This window comes from Bos javanicus, chromosome 26 (assembly GCF_032452875.1).
Source record: "Bos javanicus breed banteng chromosome 26, ARS-OSU_banteng_1.0, whole genome shotgun sequence".
In the NCBI taxonomy this organism is placed as follows: Eukaryota; Metazoa; Chordata; class Mammalia; order Artiodactyla; family Bovidae; genus Bos; species Bos javanicus.
Window position 1 is genome coordinate 24,443,877 of NC_083893.1, and position 19,406 is coordinate 24,463,282.

General features: G+C 53.8%; 1 protein-coding gene and 1 long non-coding RNA gene across 2 annotated transcripts in view; one reads left to right on the top strand and one right to left on the bottom strand.

Annotated features, from left to right (window-relative positions):
- COL17A1 (collagen type XVII alpha 1 chain) overlaps positions 1 to 19,406 on the bottom strand; it is a 47,144-nt gene that overhangs the window by 8,657 nt on the left and 19,081 nt on the right. Inside the window, exons 14-38 of the mRNA XM_061403360.1 lie at positions 18,196 to 18,357; positions 17,745 to 17,822; positions 16,566 to 16,610; positions 15,292 to 15,510; positions 14,500 to 14,718; positions 14,136 to 14,165; positions 13,733 to 13,759; positions 12,472 to 12,498; positions 12,307 to 12,369; positions 11,486 to 11,590; positions 11,133 to 11,195; positions 10,472 to 10,507; positions 9,805 to 9,858; positions 9,526 to 9,561; positions 8,982 to 9,017; positions 8,347 to 8,409; positions 7,113 to 7,148; positions 6,768 to 6,839; positions 5,975 to 6,001; positions 4,999 to 5,034; positions 3,212 to 3,247; positions 2,894 to 2,974; positions 1,627 to 1,662; positions 1,027 to 1,104; positions 66 to 119 (exon numbers count right to left, since the gene is read on the bottom strand). Coding sequence (XP_061259344.1) covers positions 66 to 119; positions 1,027 to 1,104; positions 1,627 to 1,662; positions 2,894 to 2,974; positions 3,212 to 3,247; positions 4,999 to 5,034; positions 5,975 to 6,001; positions 6,768 to 6,839; positions 7,113 to 7,148; positions 8,347 to 8,409; positions 8,982 to 9,017; positions 9,526 to 9,561; positions 9,805 to 9,858; positions 10,472 to 10,507; positions 11,133 to 11,195; positions 11,486 to 11,590; positions 12,307 to 12,369; positions 12,472 to 12,498; positions 13,733 to 13,759; positions 14,136 to 14,165; positions 14,500 to 14,718; positions 15,292 to 15,510; positions 16,566 to 16,610; positions 17,745 to 17,822; positions 18,196 to 18,357 — 1,719 coding nt within the window. The remainder of the gene's footprint in view (positions 1 to 65; positions 120 to 1,026; positions 1,105 to 1,626; positions 1,663 to 2,893; positions 2,975 to 3,211; positions 3,248 to 4,998; positions 5,035 to 5,974; positions 6,002 to 6,767; positions 6,840 to 7,112; positions 7,149 to 8,346; positions 8,410 to 8,981; positions 9,018 to 9,525; positions 9,562 to 9,804; positions 9,859 to 10,471; positions 10,508 to 11,132; positions 11,196 to 11,485; positions 11,591 to 12,306; positions 12,370 to 12,471; positions 12,499 to 13,732; positions 13,760 to 14,135; positions 14,166 to 14,499; positions 14,719 to 15,291; positions 15,511 to 16,565; positions 16,611 to 17,744; positions 17,823 to 18,195; positions 18,358 to 19,406) is intronic.
- LOC133239376 (uncharacterized) lies at positions 9,024 to 16,947 on the top strand. Its single transcript, XR_009733804.1, has 2 exons — positions 9,024 to 10,547; positions 12,412 to 16,947. It is a non-coding gene; the product is annotated as an uncharacterized LOC133239376 (long non-coding RNA).

A 19,406-nucleotide genomic window follows, 5' to 3' on the forward strand; every position in this document is an offset into this window, starting at 1 on the left:
TAAGTGCCTTGAGCCCTGCCCTGCCCCCAAGATTTCCCACCTTCCAAAGACCCCTGAGTGCTCACCTGGTGGCCCGGGAGGTCCAGGTGGGCCTGGGGGGCCTCGTAAATCAATACCCTCTGTGGAAAGAAGAAACCAGAAATGAGTAAAAGCTGTCATGAGACTGCTCTCTCTGCCAGCCTTACCCCTCACCAGGATCATCAGCAACTCTACTCACACCCCACACCAAGTCATGGGTCATGGCCTGGGACCCTCCAAGACACCCTTGGCTAGAGGTGCCTTTTGCTCTGAGCAGGGTGGGGCTGAGTGGCGCTCCCTGGTGGCTGTTGCCGGTGTGGCAGTGACGAGCAGGAGCATGGCTTCCGTGTCAGGAAGCCTGAGTTCAAGTCCTGCCTCACCACTGCTGGCTTGTGACTTGGGGCAAGATCTTGAGCTCTTTCAGCCTCAGTTCCCTCTGCTGTAAACCAGAGGCCCGAGACCGGTATCACCAGGGCGTTGCACAGGCTCTGTGGGACACCAAGGCAGAGTGGCAGGCACATGGCGACTGCCGGACTGGGGCCGGCGTTGTCTTTGTTAAGGTGTCCAGTTGTTAAGGTGTCCGGGAGGGCGGCCCGCAGCATCTCTGCCTGGGCTCTTTAAAGGATGGGGAACAGGAGGACCCAGGAGTCAGCCCTGCCAGGCCGAGTCTGGGGCTGAGAACCCAGGGACCCCTGTGGCGGTTTTGGGTGGGGAGGTCCAGGACTCATCACACCCGCAGGGCTGGGTGCAGACACCCCATGTGGCCCTGGTCCTCCTGGAATCCGAAGAAGCTCTCTGACAGCTGCGCCAGCCCCTGTGACTCATCTCCATGGCTGATAAAGCCCTCTGTTCTCTTCTCTCAGCTAGCACTGCGTCTCAGAGGAGCTGGCCATCCTTACACTGGGCTCACGATGACTCCCGGGTGCAGCTGCCGCAGGCCCCCATGCTCGGCCACCTCCCCACTCCCACCCCCGCGCCACCTGTCCCAGAGAAAACGGTGGTACTCACGGGTGGACAGGACCTCAGAGAAGGAGCTGCTGCTGCCCATGAATGATTCGCCAGCCAGGCCCGGCTCCCCTCGCGGGCCTGGGAGGAGGACAAAGAGTTGGGGGTCACCGCTCTCAACAATCTGTCAGTGTGGGGCTGAGCTGAGGATGGGCGGGAATGAGCCAAGTGTGGGTGGGGCCAGAGTGTTGGCTGGGAACCAGAAACACCCCAGGAAGAAATGGAGGATCTGGAGCCAGATGGTATTTTGGATACAGTCTGGATATTTGGCTAAGTTGCTGGACAGTGACCTGATTCTCAGGATCTGGTCACAAGAAGCCTGAGGCCTGTGAAAACTGCTAAGCTAGATCCTGATCCAGGAGCCTCAATCTCCCTTTCTAGGGGAACCCCTACCTCCTCAGAAACATGGAAGGGGGTGGGAAGAGGTGTCTCCTCTGGCTGCTGAGGCCTTGCAAGGGCCTTGTGATGAGCTGGGGGGCCCCCTCGCCTCCCTTCCCGGGATGCACCTCTCTCATTTCATTTTAAAGATGGGCATATTTCCACCCTGGGAAGGAAGCTCTCCCCACAGCCTATGGTCATGCATTCTTTCAGAGCGACACATACCTTGCTGACCTGGAAGACCAGCTGGACCAACAGGGCCTGGAAATGGGGTTGGGGAAGAATAGGTTTTACCACACCTTGAGGGTCAGAGTTCTAGAAGAACTGAAGAAAAGGCAGGTGCCTAGGTACATCAGTGCCTTTCTCACAAGGCATGGAACAGTGGCCCAAAGTGATCAGCTTGCTTATTTGAAAGCAATAAGCAATTTGAGACCAGCCCTGTGGTCTGTTCTGGTGAGAAATTCTCTGCCAGGCCCTGGGGCCCTGGGATGGGCAGGACTCTGACACTGTCCTCTGATGATTCGAGATTTCTAAACGCCCACAGTGTGCCCTCTGTCACTGGAATTTATCAGGAGAGAAGGCACTGGTCTTCTTGCACTGGTCATGTTAAATAATGTATTTCACTTACACACAAACATTTTAAATAATTGAAAAAGACATAAAAAAATAACATGCATTTTAGATAAATAGAAAAAACATCACCCATAATTCTTTAACTTGCAGGCATTTTGTTTTATTTCCTTCCAACAGTTTTTTCTTATAAAAATGTAGTTGCAACCACCGAGCACACATTACTGAGCATGCTGTGCTAAGCCACTCAGTCGTGTCTGACGCTTTGTGACCCCAGGGACTATAGCCTGCAAGGCTCCTCTGTCCATGGGATTCTCCAGGCAAGCATACTGGAGTGGTTGCCATTTCCTTCTCCAAGGGATCTTCCCAACCCAGGGATAGAATCCAGGTCTCCCACATTGCAGGCGGATTCTTTATTGACTGAGTCACCAGGGAAGCCCATTATCGAGTATTCTCCTCTTTAAACACCTTTCCTTTAAGTCTTCCTATTTTTGTAGCCATCTCATTGTTGTTGGACAATTTAGGGATGTTTGCTTCAAATAGACTCCTAGCATTTTTGTTGCCCCTGATGCATGTTATCAAGTTGTTTTCCAAGAGGAAACAATTTGAGGACAGACTCTTGAGAGGAACCTGGGCCAAACCCTGACTCAGCTACTTCTTGGCTGCATGGCCCTAAGCACATCGTTTACCTGCTGGGGCCTGAAGTGGTGCTGTGGGGCCTGTGGAAGCAAACACACTCAGGGCTTGGGATACTTGCTGGGGAGTAATCAGGGCTCACCAGGCTGCCAGGGAGGGGCTTTCTCAGCCTCTTCCTATTCTTCCCCGGGTTCCAACCCAGGTTTCAGATTTGACTGAACACTACTGTAGTCAAACATCAGCAAGCCTGATGCTGACCTGGGGCAAAGCAAGAGAACAGACTGACCTGGGGCTCCTGGAGGTCCCGGAGGTCCCATGGCTCCAGGAGGTCCCGGGGGACCTGGGACAGTGATAGTCGACGATCCCTCTGTAAACAGAAGGCACATTCAATGCTGAGCCCCACTCTCCTCATTCAGAGGCACAGGGACCAGGCCGGGCTGTGGGCCAGGTTGGGCCAGTACAACCTCTAAAATTCCCCCACCCTCCTCCCTCTGACTGGCAGAGCCAGCACTGCATTCTGCCCAAAGCACTGAGCCTGTAGATGTGGAGGGTGTGGAGACAGAGCCAGGACAGATGCCCAGTACCCTCTGCAGGGCCTGCCTACCTGAAGTCATGATCTTGCCTGGAGCTCCTGGTTCACCTGGGAGCGGAGGAAGAGAAGAGTGGTTCAATAAATCATTTTCAAGGCTTCTGATTGCATTTGAGACCCACTCCTAACCCGCAGGCTAAAGGCATTTGAATGAACTGGAGGGGAACAGGCAGGATGCATTAAGCACCAGTCTGTGCCCAGGAGACCCTGGAGGCCAGAGAGTCAATCTTCTTGGCTCACAATAGCTTTTGGACAAAGCTGGGTCTCTGCAAAGGGGCTTCACTGGTGGGTGTTGGACAGTGTGCCTTTTTGATGAGGCCAGAATATGCCAATTTAGGAGTCATTCCCACTCCCATAGTCTGTCTTCTCTCACCAGGGGCATCGAAGGCTCTTACTGGGAATTTCTTTAGGTGCAAAGAGTACCGAGAGGTCAAAGAGCAGAGGTAGTAAGCCTGCAGGGTCAAGTCTAGTTCGCATGCTCCTCAGGCGCCAATTCCCCGGGACAGGATAGGGGCCGTGCAAAGTTAAGGTGTGGTGGTGGGGGGTGGCGGTCTGTGGTCTGAGGAATCCCAAGTTATGTAAAGGTTAACAGACGTCTTCTCTGCCCTGTGTTTCAGAGGATTGAAAGGGCAAATGTGCATGGGAGACTTCCAAGACGGGGATGGCAGATTCACACTTTCTCAAGGCCATCTCAGTGAGGGATCTCTGTGGACTGGAGACCCACAGATTCTAGAGAACCAAGAGAGTGAAGTAGAGGACGGAAAAGTCCTTGACTAGAACTTTCTTGTCATTTCCCAAGGCCTGTGGGTATTCAGTCATCCACACACAGAGGGGTGATGCTGATTTCCCCCTTTGGGGGAGCAGAGGGGTGGTCTCTACTTGTGTCCTGCCAGCCCCTGGGGGTCAAATCTAAGAAAAGTACTTGAGTTATTTTTGTTGGAACACAATCCAGTATCAGGTACAATGTCCGCCTCTTGTGCACACTGGACAGAAAGCCATAGCCCCTGGAGAAAGGCGGGGGGCTCTCCTGGAGAATCCCAGGCCTCTCCCTGAGCAGATCTGTGGACCTGGAGATGTGTTTGGCCAGGATGTGCTGAAAGAACTCCTTGGCCCCAACCAGTTGGAAGTAGTTTCTGGAAAGTAGGTCCCCACAAGGTGACGGTGACAGAGGGCAGCTCTATGGAATGTCAGGGTTCAGGATGGTAGGCTCACAGGGACAGAAGGAGAGGACCGTCCCTGAGCAATGCCTGTCCTGGACTGGCCCAGGGTTGGGGGCGGATGCTAGCGTTGCCCTACGCGGAAGGGTCCAGTCCTGAGGATGCTCCCCCCAGAACTCTGACTTTGCCCTCTCAGTAGCTTCTGAGACCCTCCTGAATGAAAGCCCCCTCTCAGAAAGGGGGTGGCAGTGTCCCAGTTACACTGAGGTCTATGTGGATTATAAAACCTGTCCCAGGGAAGAGTCACACTACGGGGGGACCAGCCTAAGTGAGGGGATGGAGCACTCTCGGGGTGTTTTAGAGGTGGAATGGAAAGGCCTTCAGGGGTGGGGGCAGCATCCTTCCAGATCCTCCTTCATCAAAGGCTGGGGGAAACCCAGGCACCAAAGTGAGGTTCTAGATTGTGGGGAACAGAGTGGGGCTTGAAGATTCAGGGCTTAGTTGAAGAGAAGAATCCTTGGCTCCTCAACCTCACAGCCTTCCTCTGAAGCCACTAGATGCCACTGTTGATCCAGGCTCTTGCCAGAGAGGGGCCTCCTGCAAAAATGACTAGTGACTGTCTAGTTTGTTTGCAAAGCCACTTACCTTTAACTCCTGGTCGGCCGGGGGTACCAGGAATTCCTGATGTGATTGAAAACAAGTGAGTCAGGATGATGAAGGGCAGCAATCTCAGACACCCTGTGGTGGCACCTAGCACTGGGTCACCTAGCAAGGCCGCAATCACGCACTGAAACCTGCAGGCCCAGCTGACTGACTTCCACCTGGGCCCAGAGGCCCCTCAGGCAGCCTCTTGCTCTGAGCCCTTCTCCATCTCTAGGAAATGGGGCAACAGCTGGGCTGGAGAGAGGCGGAGGTGCATGGACCCTGCTGTGGGGGATCCCCTGAAGCCTCGGGGAGTAGGGACTGGGCTATATATCTGATATATCAGATACATTCCTATATATTCCTATATCTGATAACACTGCCTCTTGCTTTCATCCACTGAATTCCACCAGGAAGCATTAGAAACAAGTCCCTGTGTGCTGAACTGTTGGGGGAGATGTTGTTTGATTTTATTTTGTATCTTTGCCTAATTTCCTTTAAGAGTTGGGGCTGGTGTGGTGACAGTTTCTCAGATCCAGGTGGGTGCACACTATCCAGCTATTGGACAGACTGGACACTGGCGCTGTCCCAGAGAGGCTGGGCCCTTCTGCGTGACACGACACCCACTCCCTGCTGAGCCATGGAGGCTGTGGTCTCTGTGGGACTAACAGGACTTCTGAGCCTCCTCACAGGGTGGGGGGGAGTGTGTGTGTCGGTGGGGGGGGGGGGGTGGGGTGGTCCCTGCACCACAGGGGGCCAGGCTCAGGCAGACAGAATTTGCTTGTGATCTAACCTCATCTCTCCAGAATGCTTTTCTAGATTGTTCTGTGAGTATTTTTCCTGCCTAAGGTGTTTCTTCAGACTCAGTAAAATGACCTGAACCCATTCTTGCTGGAGGGTGAGGGGAGGAGTGGAAACACTCTGGTGACTGGAGAAGCTTCTGCAGAATGCCAGGGGTGGGAGTGACCCAGTAACTCACCCTGAGGTCCTTGGGGTCCAGTGAGACCTATGCAAAACAAGACATGAAAGGAGAGTTGAAGGGCTGAGGAGCCCCCGCCTCAGCCCAGGAGCGGTGCAGGGAGATGAACCCTGTGTGTGGGGCAGCCGGACTCCAGGGTCCTCGTCACCCTCTGGGTGATGTGCAGTTCTTCGACCCACTGCTCCACTGGGGGGTGGTCCTTAGCCTTTTTGGGGTCTCAGACCCTTTGGTGTCTGAGAGCTACAAACCCAGAAAGTTCACACACTCATTGACTCTCATGCTGCCCCCTAGGCTATCTCCTTGGCACTCCCCATCTGTGTACCCGCCAGAGGAGCCAGGGGGCCCCCTGCTCCTCACAGGCCTCGGAGGATTGCCATCTGCCCTCATGGCTTTCCTGTTTTGATTTATTCCTCCTGCAGCTCTGGGGATCTTGCTCCTGTTGGGTCTTTGGTGGTGACCCTAACAGTGGCTTATTTTCCCAGAATGGCAGCCACTGGTGACTGTCCCAGCTATGGCCTGAGGAGGTCTGGAGGGCTCAGAGGAACCAGGAACTGAGTGGGTGATAAACTGCCATTTTTAAGAGACTACTTGATGCTTTCTAGAACTCCTTGCTTTTGGTGGTGTTTTTTTTTTCCTGAGTTGCCAGACTTGGTGACTGGGCTGTCAGGACCCACAGCCATTATGCCTGGCTCCAGCCAGCATTTTCCTGATGAGCTTCTGGAGGAAAATGGACTCAGAAAGGTATACACGCACACACACACAGCACGGCCAGCTCCCCCTTCCCGCTCTTTACCTGGCTTCCCTGGGTCCCCAGAAGGTCCTGGTAAGCCCCGGGTTCCCGGCATTCCTGGAAGACCTTGTTCCCCTAGAGAGAGCAGCGCCACATGGAGAGTTTTCCCTCTAGGCAAGCTGGCTGGCCCGCACCTGGGAGCTGGGCGCTCTTGGGGTTCTACTGAATAACTTGCCAGCAGATGGAAGGGAGGAAGTGGGTGAGACCCGGGCCTTGCACACCTCCCTGTGATATACACCCCCTGGCATTTTGATTGGGGTGCTGGGAGCTGCCTGCTGGGATGTGGATGGGACTCAGAAGGGTAGGCGGGGGAGGGGGGAGAGTAAGGAGAGCAGCTCCGTGACCAACCTCTTGGGCCTTGATGTCCGTCAGGGCCAGCGGGTCCTGGGAAAGCAGATCAAAGCTTTTCAGTGACTCTGGGAGCTTCCCTGGGACTCCTCCTTCAACCACCCTACAGCCTCACAAGCTGTCTCCTAGGTGGGGGAGGGGGAGCCCATGCAGCCCCTCCCGCAGCCATGAGACACGGAAGAAGCCCTGTCCTTGTCACACTGCTGGGCACAGCTTTCCCCTGTCCTCTGTTCCTAATGCCTCTTTTCCTGCCGAGAACTCTTCCATGGCCCACACTGCATGTCCCTGACAAGATGCTCAATGTGTGTTGGCCTGGAGGTCAGAGTCCTCTAAGATCTTGTCTTCTCTGCTGTAGGCATCATTCTAACCTCTGTCCAAAGTCATGTCCATCTGGGGCCAGCTCTTGCTTTTTGCCACCTCTCCGTCTTTCCTCACTCATATGGCTGCCTCTGGGGTTAAAATCTTCTTTACTTTTTCAAACCATCTGAAGAGCCCCTTCCTCCCTTCTTCTGGTTGGAAGAAACCTCTCTCTCTGCTGTTTCCTCAGAGCACCCTGTACCTCTCATGACCCTCATCACCTCACACGAGCTTTATCTTCCCTCGAGGGAGGTAAAGCATCTTATTGCCCAGCACAGCATCCTGAACTCCGTCAGCACTTCCTAATAGTTTGTTAAATGAATGAGATCATCAAAGCACCACATCCCCATCAGTGGGGCTTAAACCCTTCTGGGACATGTTGCCAAATGCCTGGCCACCTGGGGGGTCTTTGGCTAGCTTCCTTGTCCTGGCTGACAGGCCCTTCAGGAAGGGTCAGCCAAAGGACTGAACTCTGCGATCTGGCTGTGAGACCAGCCCTGGAGTATCAGGGCTGTGCCTAGAATTCTGCGGGTTCTGAAGAACCTCAGCTCTTGCCCATCCTCCTCAGGGGCCTGAGTACCTTGGAGGCAGGAACTGGCGGGTGGAGGGGTGCAGAGGAGGGTGGCAGGGGAGGGGGTGGACCATGTCTTGCCAAGGCCCCCCACCCTCAGAGCAGTAAGACGCTGTCAGAGACAGTGGCAGCTCTGTGAGCCCCAAGAGGATGCCCAGATGCAGGAATAGCCTGTAAGTGGAGTCTCTGCCAGGCGTGGACAGATTAGAGAATGGGAGACACAGCTCTACACGGGTCTCAGCTCTAGGGCATGATGATGATGGCAGCGGCGCAGACCCATGGTGCCTGCTGCTTTGAGACACTCACCCATCGCTCCTTTAGCCCCGGGCTCACCCACGGCACCAGGTAAACCTTTCAAGCCAGGCTCGCCTGCAAAGGAAGTGGACTAGGTGATGGAGGAGCTTGACCATAATAGAGCATGCCACCCTGCCAGACACCCTGAAGCCTGCCACCTCTCTGACCAGAGGAACTTGGCATGCCAACCAGAGGCTGGGGACACAGCGTCTGCTTTCATTCTAAAGTCAGGCCTCCCACCCCTGGCAGCAGGCATGGACTGGCCCAGAGGCCACGCCTGGTCTGGAGGGGCCTGTGTATGAGTCTCATTTCCTTGGCAACAAAAAGCTACCTCCTGTGGCCAAAGCACTAGTACTATTTCCTTTCAATTGTGCAAGCTGGCAGGAGGTGAGAGGAGAAAGGGATATGAGTAGTGTAAAGGCAACTAAATTCTTCAAAAGAATCAGAGACAATCATAAACTATCTTTTCTGTCCCAAACATATATTGCTGATGCTGGCTTATACTCCAGTCTAGATTGCAAGTCCTCTGAAGGTTTTTAGACAGAGATTCTATCTGATGCTTCTGTATTTTTTTTCCCCCGCTTACAGTATCCAATGGATTTATAAAAAGTCTTTAAGGTAACAGTAGATTCCTGTGTGGGACTGACCTGTGAGGCCTCGGGGTCCTTTCTCACCCTGGTCACCTGAAATAAACATGGGGTGGGGGGCAGGGGTAGAGAAAGCAAGCATCAGTCAGGAGCAAGGAAAAGAATCTCACTCAGCAAGGGGAACCCTGGTTGCAGAACAGTTCCCATAGTATCTGGAAGCTGCTGTCAGCTGAACGTTGGCGAGAACTCAGCATTAACAAAGACCCAGAAAGCAAGCTAGATAGATTTCTCCTGGGTCAGGGCCCACCTGCAAACTGACCCAGGCCTTTCTGTCTCACCAGTGGGTGCTGGGGGTAACAAGGAGTCCAGTCTAGTGGGGAGAGGCCTCAGGGCTGTGTCCTCGCCACTCCGAGGACCACCCGACTACAGCGCTGTGACGCTGGTGCTGCTTCCCCTCTCTGCCTCAGCAGCACTATCTGAGAGGCTGGACTAGAGTCTTGGATCCCTCCCAGCCCTAGGGTCTGGTCATCAAGACCCCGGGGCAGGGTTCACATCTGGGTTCCCAGGCCGTGGTGATGTCCGAGCAGCAGCAGGAGCAACATACCTTTGGGCCCCGGTGGTCCCATGGGTCCTTTGTCACCTGAAAAGGAAATGGTCACCTCAGTGTGAAGAGCCTTGGTGGGACGAACAAAAAGGGGCAGAATCTGTGTCTGAAGTCAGGCTCCCCCACCGTCCTGACTGCCCCTTCCCCTCATATCACCTGTCAGCCTGCACAGGCTGTTGGCATGTCCACCAGACCCTCCCTGTGCCCCAGACCTCCTTCTTGAGTGAGTTGCATCTCTAAGCTAATGTCCCCTCCCTCCAGCCCCTCCACCCAGCTTACCTTTGATACCAGGGAGTCCCACTTCACCTCGGAGTCCTTGGGGACCTATAGAGCCTGCACACAGAGGAAACCACATGGGTGGAGGAGTGTCCCCAGCTTTGGAAGGGATGGACACGCACACGGATACATGCCTACATCCACACACACATACCTCCTGGGCACACACATGCGCAGACAAACACACTCCCTGGGGTAGAAGCCAAGCGCTGCTGTTTATGGTCTCCTCCCACGTCCCCACTGCTTCATCCTGGACTAGGTTCCTGGCCCCTGCGATTCCCAGGCCCAGGCATGAGAGCCCCTTGTGGGCACCCTGGCAGAGACGCTGGACCGCAGGACAGTGTGGGCTGCAGCTTGAGACGCCTGGCACGAGCTCTGGCCCACAGGGATGAGGGGAGGCAGGCGCTTCGCTCAGATCACGGCAGGATGGGAGCCGCCTGCTGGGAGGGCTGGAGGGTCTGGTGCCCCAAGTCAGGTAAGAACAGAGTCTCATGGGACCCACTGTACCTGACCTTAGCCACAGGGGGCACACAGGCAGAAGTGAGCTTTGTGTCTCCAGGAGGCTGTCTTTAGAATTGCTTCTTTGGCTTTAAGAATATTTGTTTCTCCATTTAACCGCCCTCTCTTTGCCTCAGAAACAGCATCTATTTTTGAGAAGAAGGCCACTGACCTGGGGGACCCTGCGGGCCAGGAGAACCGCTGGAACCTGAGGAGGACAACGCGACAGTAATGACCAGATGTGTCAGGTACAGGCCGGGACACTGACCCCATGCGGAGTGGCATGTGGCGGGGGTGGGGCGTACACCCCAGGTGAGGGCTGCGCGTGCGCACCAGGACCCCAGAGTCGGCGGGTCCAGGAGTGACCCCAGTGTGAAGTCCTCCTTAGGAGGAGGCTGTGGCTGCCAGGATCAAGAGACCCCTTGCTCCTTCCCAGTTGAGCGTTTGGGCTGAGGCAGGGGCAGGGAGGAGAGGGGACCAGCTGGACATCGCACTGTGAGAAGGCCCTATCCCTTGGCGTGTCCAGACAGATTGCTCTCGAATGTTTGCCTCTGGGCCCTGACTGGCAAGGAAATTGTCTGACTTCACCCACTTAGGGGCCACATAACAGGGTCATTGAACAGAGATGGAGGCATAACCCCCAAATTCACCACAGAGCCAAAAATACAGCTCCAATCCTGACACCCAGGGATTCTTTTCTGGGGAGGGGGACCCTCTCTGGGCCTGTCAGCCCTGGAGCTGTGGATTAGGGCTGTCTGGGATCCCAGTGCCTGGACCTCTGAGATCCTTCCTGGACATGGCAGACCTGGGCACTGTGTGGTCACTGGACTTACCTTTGGGACCGACAGAGCCTGGGACACCAGGTGGGCCCGGAATACCTGGTTTACCAGCATCCCCTGGGGAGAAATAAGCACTCTGAGAGGGTTCCCCCACTTCAGTTGCCCACTCAGCCCATGTGGTATCCTTTGCAGGGTGGAAAACACTTCCCACCCCGCTGGTGGTCTTGGATCCTCTGGGCCTGAACCCACTTCCCAGCCCATGCCCCTTTCTTAGACCACAGGATCCAGCACAGACCCTGGCTCAAAGCAGGTGCTCAGCTAATGCAAGTGAAAGAGGGAGGGAAGGAGAACCACGTGAGGAGGAAGTGGATGCAGCCAGTCCTCCCAGTGAAGGAATCGCCTCTTACCTCTGTCTCCTTTCTCTCCAAACCCAGGGGGCCCTGGTTCACCGCGAGGTCCCATGGGGCCTTCTCGCCCTCTCTGGCCCATGGGTCCCTCCATGCCAGGCTCACCTAAAGACAGAAATGCCCACCTCAGCTAGTCGCCAGCTAGGCAGCATCTTGCTGGCAGGACGCCTGCCTGGAGTCTCCACACCCATCTCCCTACTTCTCTCCCTCTGCAGCCCAGACTCAGTGCAGAAGCCAGAGAGCTTGAAAATGCAAGTGGATCATGTCCCATTTCTGCCCCAACCTGCAAACAGCTTCTCAGTTCACTGAGAATAAAAGCCATATCCTTGCAAGGTCTCCAAGGCCCCTCCCTCTTGACTCTTGGCCTCCTTTGAGGGCTCCAGACACCCTCCTCCTCCTCCTCCTCCTCCTCCCCAAGCTCCTAGACCCTTGCCCCAGGCCTGTAGCTTCCCCCTCTGCCTGGAAGGTCCTGCTGGATCATCTTAGGCCTGCTCCCTCTCCCACTTCACATCTCTGCTCAAATGGCACCTTCTCAGCGAGGCCTTCCCTGCCAGCCTTATTTTCAATTACCCCTCAGCCCTTCCAGGCCCCCGGGCTCTATGCTCCTATTTCACCAGTCACTTCCTCCCTCTGTATACTTCACTTATCTATCATGTCTATTGTTTATCTGCACCCAAAAGTAGAAAGGCGTTCTCTGTTTTGTTCGCCATTCTCTCCCCAGCACCTAAAAGGGGGCCTGGCACACAGCGGGTACCTAACAAAAACGTTTACTGAATGAATGAGTGAATGAGGGCATAAGTGAACAGAGGCGTGATTCTTACCCACGTTGCCTTTCTGTCCCTTTGGTCCCTCCGGACCTTGGTGGCCCAAGGGCCCAGGGATACCTGCGGACACACAAGAATAGCTCAGCCTTGCTTTCCTCCCAGACCCCAGGAGCCAGGACCCATTAGTCCGCAACCCTAGCAGCACCCTCAGAGGCTACACACCTGGAGTTCCAGGGAACCCGCGGTCTCCTGTGGGAACGGAGAAAGAAAAGTCAAGCAGAGGACCCGGGCTGATCACCTAAGGGAGCCTCCGGTGGAATTCAGGTAGGATGGCCAAACCGCAATATGGGACGCTCAGTTAAGTCTGAATTGCAGATAAACACTGAACAAATTTGTAGTGTGTGGGGCATACTTATAGTGAAGAATGAGTTATTGTTTATCTGTGATTCAGATTTGACTGCATGATGGTGTGAAATGAAAATATCTCCTATATTAATGAACAAGAAATTTCACAGCCATCAGCGATTTCTGGCCTCCAAATGTGGATGAGGACTCCCCAAACTGCGATCCAGCAGATGCTGCCGTGCCCACGGTGATTGCTGAGGAGCTGGGGGGATGCAAGAAGCAAGGTGAACAAGGAAACAGGATTGAGCCCAGACAGCTGGGTGCACACGAAAGAAATGAATTCAGCGAGCCCAGAGGCTTGCCTCCTTCCATACACAGAGTGCTCACTTCCTTAACTGGATACCTGGTCTTTGATGTTCAGACCACCTGCTCCCTTTGTTGCAAACTTGTATATAGCCTGACCCCCACTACCCGCTCAGAGCAGTTCTCTCAGAGGTCCTGACGCGCTGTTTTCCGGGCTCAGGGTCCTGAACATTCCCACCGAACAAAACAACTCTCCACTTTCAGGTTGTGACTGTATTTTTCAGTCGACAACGGTCAGGATGGGTTCACAGCCTGCAAGCCGGAGCCTTGGGGACTGGAGTGCAGAGGTGGAGGCCCAGAGTGTGCGTGGGGGGCAGGGAATCCTCAAGTTGGGAGGCCGCCAAATAGAGGAACCCCAGTTCCTGCACTGGGATCTCTTGGGAAGGGCGGTGAAGCTGAGAAGAGAGGGGGTGACCCTGCCATCTCCAATAGCGATTCTCAGAATGGTCTGTGTACCCCTGGCCTTGGAACCACCTGGGCTGATTCAGACCACAGGCCTCCTCAGGGTCCTTGCTGTGGGAAGCCCTGAGATCAGGTCAGCGACAGTACTGCCCCAGGGGCGCAGCTCTGTTCTGTTGGGAAGCCCACACCTCCCCCACTCTCTGCCCCTTCCCCAAAAACCTGCAGGTCTGCACGCTGCTCCACAATTCATGGTCCTATCACAAGTGGGGGATGGCCAGGGAGGGTGGGAAGTGTGTTTTCTGGCACTTGCTGACTGCTTTAAACTGTCAACCCTCACTAATATCTAAGGTAAAAATTTACGTGTTCTATTTACCTTTAGGGCCTTGAACTCCCATGTCACCTAAAATAAGAGAGACATGAAAACTGTGAGATGTGGTGAGAAGCCAAGGGCCATTCTCTCCTAGAGGTCAGTGGACAGCATGTAAATGACATTCCATAGTGAGCTGGCGTGTGGCGTGGCTTCCTCTCCATCACCATCGGTGTCTCCTGGGCTCGTCACTCGCCTCTCTTAGACGACACTTTAGCTCCCTTCCCATTCTAAGATATTCTGACGGTAGAGCCAGTTCTCAGCCCTCCCAACAGATTCTGTAAGATCTTTCCACTGCTCATCCTTCAGTTTGAAAAATAAAAAGTTTTCCAACCCCCCCCCTACCCAATCCCCACCCCCAGAAAACTTGGCTCCAAGTGCAGGAAAAGGGCTCCATCCACTGCGATACCTTTAGGCCCAGGGCTTCCTCGGAGATTTCCTACAAGAGACAGCAAAGCTGGAGTTAGCTGCACATCTTCTGTGTCACACACACACAAGCACAACACACACATACCTGAAGGGGATCAGGGGCATGGTGGGATGAAACAGGCTAGGGCTAGCTACCTGATTCTAAAGTATGCAGGCTGGACAACGCTCCCCAGCTCTCAAGTTTTCTAACCATAAAATGGGATACCAATATGGGTCCTCCCTCCCTCCCAGAGCTGTCAAGAGAGCTGAGTGAGGAGTGCTGAGGATTGCCCTAAACAGACACCACTCCACATACAGGAGCCAGGACTGGGAGCTGCTGGCCTTTCCCCCTGTGATGTGCTCACCATTTTCCTGTTCTGTCATCAGCCTGACCTTCATGAATTGCCAGACGTCCTCCAGATTGTAGTCGTCAAGCTCAGATTTTCCTAAACCTTCCCCCAGCCTGGGCGCAACCCCCTGCAGAGAGTCCTGGCTGCTCCTCTCCATCTTCTCGTTGTAAGACAAGCGGCCCCGCATTTTCTCCAGCTCCTCCACACGTGCCTTCAGTTTCCTCACCTCCTCGGCTGGAACAGACACACAGAGACAGCATCAGCACAGGAGCCTGCCAGCCAGTGCCCTCCTAGTGCTCCAGGGGAGGCTGAAATGGGGGCTGTGGAGTGATGGCTTCTTTACGCTGGAGGGACATTTTACTGGAATATTTTTGGGGAGATAGTCTGCCGTGGCTACCAGCAGGTTGATCTACTCAAAACTGGAACTGAGCCTTGAAGAAGCCTGGCCATGGTGACAGAGCTGGCCCTCAAGTCTCGCAAGGGAGCTGGTGTGAGAGTCAATGGAACGTGGAAAGTAGAAAGGCTGTGAGAGGTCTGGCCTGATTATTAAGGGCAGCCAGGTGCTTGGAGCAGGATGCCACTGGCATGGGGCCCTGGGCCCCTGAGAACCAGAAGCTGTCTTAGAGACTCAGCTCCGCCATGGAGAAGTCACAGGACCTCGATCAGGGGCCTCCTGGAGCCCCAGCCTCCTCATCTGCAGGAACAAGGGGTCTGCACCCATGATCTCAGGCCCCTTGGCACCTGACACTTGGGATACTTGCTGGTTCCTGCCCTTCTGAACAGGCAGCGGGGAGCTGCCACACGTACCCAGAGCGATAAGGCCGAAGAGCAGCCCCAGGAGCAGTAGCCAGGTGAGCAGCAGGCCCAGCAGCCACTTCCACCAGCTGCACCAGGAGCCGCAGGGGCACCAGGTAGGCGCTGCCCCCCACGAGCCCTTGCCCCCTCCACCAGCGGCCCCACTGCCAAGGGCACCGCCGCTGCCGCCGCCGCCTCCACCACCACGGCGGTGGTCGTAGCCGTGGATGTCTGTGGAAGAGAGGGCAGGGGTAAGGTGAATGCCGGCGGCTCGTGCCCCTTCCCTCCAAATTCTCTAACTTGTGATTTCCTGCAGGCCTGAGTGAATATGAGTGGGCTTGCAGGTAGGTCCCGGTGGCTCCTGGAATAAACATGGAGCTGTGGTGGCTGGTGCTGAGCAGAGGTCTGACAATCCTGGGCTTGAGCTGTGTGAGCCTGAGAAGGTCCCTTAAAGTCCCTTAAGGTCCCTTAAGGAGAAGGTCCCTGTTTCCTCTTTTTATAAAATGGAGTTCAAAGTTGAACTTTCTTCATGAAATGGATGTTAAATGAGATAAGGCATGCAGCGTAATTAGCAGAGGATGTAGCAGAGAGCATCAGGGTTAAAATTCTTGATTATTAATATGGATCTGCCACCACCTTCTGCATTTCACTAAGCCCAAATCTGAATAATCCCCATCTCCACATCTCAGTTCACAAGCCTCTTTCTTTGTAATCCCCACAGTGCCTAGAACTATACTCAGCACTTAAAGGGTGGCCAGGAGGCTTTTTCTTTCTTTTTAGTGAAAGTGTATTTTGTTTTTAATATCCAAAGTGGGCCGATACTCCTTGATTTCCTTCTCTCACAAGATGATGGGAGCAGGTGAGGAAGGTGTAAGGGACTGGAGATGTGTGTAATCTTAGGGTCACCTTGAAGGCGTGTGGACAAGGGGAGCAGAGTGGTTTGTAAGACCCACCAGTAGCCCTGCTGTATTGCTCCTGCCATGTTGACAGATCCTGGACAGATAGTTGGCACCCAGGCAGTAGGCACCCAGACAGTGGGCGTTCCACAGGTACAGTGTGACTGTGAGCATGTCTCCTGAGCTGAGCTCCTTCTGCAGCCCTGCTTTGGCCCCCAGCCAACCCCTCCACCGCCCTCCACCCCACTCCCTTTGAAGGCTTTTGGGGAAACTCTAGAGCTAGGGTGTTCATGTGTGCACTGGCTCCAGGCTAGGGGGCTGTTATCTGGTCCATTCACCATCGCCAGCTCCTCCACTCCTGATGCTGTGGGACCCGCCGCTCTTACTCACCTGCAGAGGCCCCATTGCCCTTTGCAGTCACAGTCTTCACATCTCCTGAAAGAAATACCGAGATCACTGTTTTGGCTGTGCCCTTAAACTGCAGGAGCCCACAGGACGGTCCAGCCTGTGCGTAGACCTGGAGAGGGGCTTGAAGTAGGTGTGCCCCAGGGACCTCGTGGAACAGCCGTGTGCAGGAACACCATTAACTCAGTCCTCACGGATCTCATACTGCAATAATTATGTTGATGAAGACTTGGCTTGGCAAACAGTTCACAGTGGGCAAAAATACACTGTAATAAACTTTTGTGACCTTAAAGCCCAAGACATTTTTTGGAGGATGTACTAGGGGTGACCATGGCATTCAAACAATAAATGTGCTTGTGAGAAATGACTCTTGATGTCTTGGTTAAAAGACTTTGCACACAGGTTCCTAACCTGAACTGGAAGGAAAAGAAAGGCAAAGATGGGCTGGGAGGAGGGCTGAGAGTGAGTCCCAGATGCTATACAATCACTGAGTTTGTGGGTGTATGTGAGATTTTCTGGAAAAAGTGTTTACAGCTTTCACCAGGTTCTGAAAAGGGTCCTTTGGCTCCACAACCCAACCTCCACCCATGTAAGGAACTGCTAATTTAGAAGACCTAGCTTCAAATAATCAAAGAAGAAACACTTAAGTATCTCGAAAAAAAAAAGTAGAAGACTTAGTGTTAGACCTTGAGAGGATTGTAATTGATTTCATTTGCATTAAAAAAAAAAATGTTCCGTGGCTTAACTTTTCTCTTCCTTTATTGAGCTCCCTGAAATCCATGATTTGGAGAGATTCACAGGAACCACCATGTGAAGAAATATGGTAATCCAGGACAGAATCCAGGTATTTGGGAAGAAAAAAAAGCTAGCAAGTGGTTTGCAAAGCTTTTTTCTATGAGTTCTGAAAGTCATGGGAGGACTAGTAAGGGCCACAGGAAGTCTTTGCTTCCATGATAAGCACACACGAATCAATAGGGGAGTTTGGGAAAATGCAGTCTCTGACACAGTAGGTCTGGGTTAGGGCCCAGGACTCTGCATTTCTAACATCCTCCTGGCTCTGATGATGCTACTGGTCAGGACCACACTCTGAGGTCTGAGGTCTCGGAAGACAGATCAATGACAGACGGAACGGCCAAAGTGGACAGCGATCAGATTTGCTCTTACCGTTAGCTTCTGACACTAGGTAGGTGTCGGTGTATGCAGCTTGTTTTTCCTTTTTTAGGGTGTCCTCTGAAAAAGAAGCTGTGCACACAACCCGTGATGATCCTGGATCTTCTCTCCCCACTCCCCCACCCACATCCTTTCCCGCTTGCAGAGGTGGAGGTTGGCCTGGTAGGAAGAGGGCCCTGCTTTCCTGAGGTTAACCCCCCTGCCCCAGTCTGGGCCTGTGGTTAGGTAACTTATTATTGCCCAAAGACCCTGTTAGGAGCTCTTTGCTGGAATTTTCCTAGCTTGTCTGCATTCAAGGCAGACCCCGGGACATTACTCAACAGACAGTTTTCATTTGAATGGAGTGACTATGGTTTCATCACTCAGACATCTCATACCACCTTGCTAGGACATTTGCCTACACTGTCTTTCTTCCAAAACCTGAGTCTCTTGGGCTCCCACGTACTTGCAGCGACACTGGCTGGGGAGGCTGTAAAGACCTTCCCGCTGTCCTTGGTCATGATCAGCAGCTCCATCTCCTTCTTGGCGGGCATGTTGTCCTTCTCCAGGATCAGGAATTTACAGTCCTTGTGCAAGAGGTCATCATTCTGGACATTTGTGGTGCTGGCTGGAGAGGAAAGAAGTGGGTGATGAGGATGGAAAAGGTGGAGGGAAAGGAAAAGGGAAGAAGTAACCAGGAGAAGAAAAGGAGGGTGGAGGAAAAGAAAGGGATAAGTGGGTGTGTCTGAGGGGCTCCTGCTCTCGCTGACACTGACAGCCATTACTGAGAAGCATCTTGGGGACCAGAGACATCTTCCCCTGCGTGGCTGGGCCTGGCCATCAGGAGGTTGGGTCAACATCAGAAGCACTGGGGGCTGGCCTGAGGGGCTGGCTCCCATCTGGACTCTGTAGGATCTTCAGTGAATGGGCCAAAGTTGGTATGCCAGGCAGGCCCTTCTTTAATTAATTGGTAGGTTCATTTCTGATGGAAAGTCTCAAGTGTTTGCATGCTGAGGGAGCTTTTCCAGACCACCGCATCCAGCATGCACACATCCCTGTCTCTACCACCTCACTATGTCTGTCCTTCAACTACGTGTCATATTCTGTAATTACATTGTATACTTTGTCCACTTGTCTGTTATCCACTTTGAACTGTCAGCCTGGGGAGAATGGGAACTTAGCCTCTTCATCTGTGTCTGCATAGCGCGTGCCTGTTCAGTCGCTAAGTTGTATCAGACTCTTTGCAACCACATTGACTGTAGCCCACCAGGCTCCTCTGTCCATGAAATTTTCCAGGCAAGAATACTGGAGCAGGTTGCCATTTCCTCCTTCAGGGGATCTTCTCAACCCAGGGATAGAACCCTCATCCCCTCCGTCGGCAGGTGGATTCTTTACCAGTGAATCACCTGGGAAGCCCCTGTGTCTACGCCGGGCACTCAGAACACTGTCTCACACAAAGCAGGTGCTTGGTAAACAGGTTTTGGATGGATAACTTGTTGAATGGAGGGAAACACACCAGGATCATAGCAGCGGAGAAAACAGGCTACCATGTGTCATGTGCCCGAGTTGGTAAAGATGCCACAGAAAGTAGGGAGGGTGTGGCAGCTTCCAGGGGGCACCTTGGCTCTTGTGGTGGGGGCTGGGCTGTGTGGGCCTGACCTTGGGCAGGTATGGAGG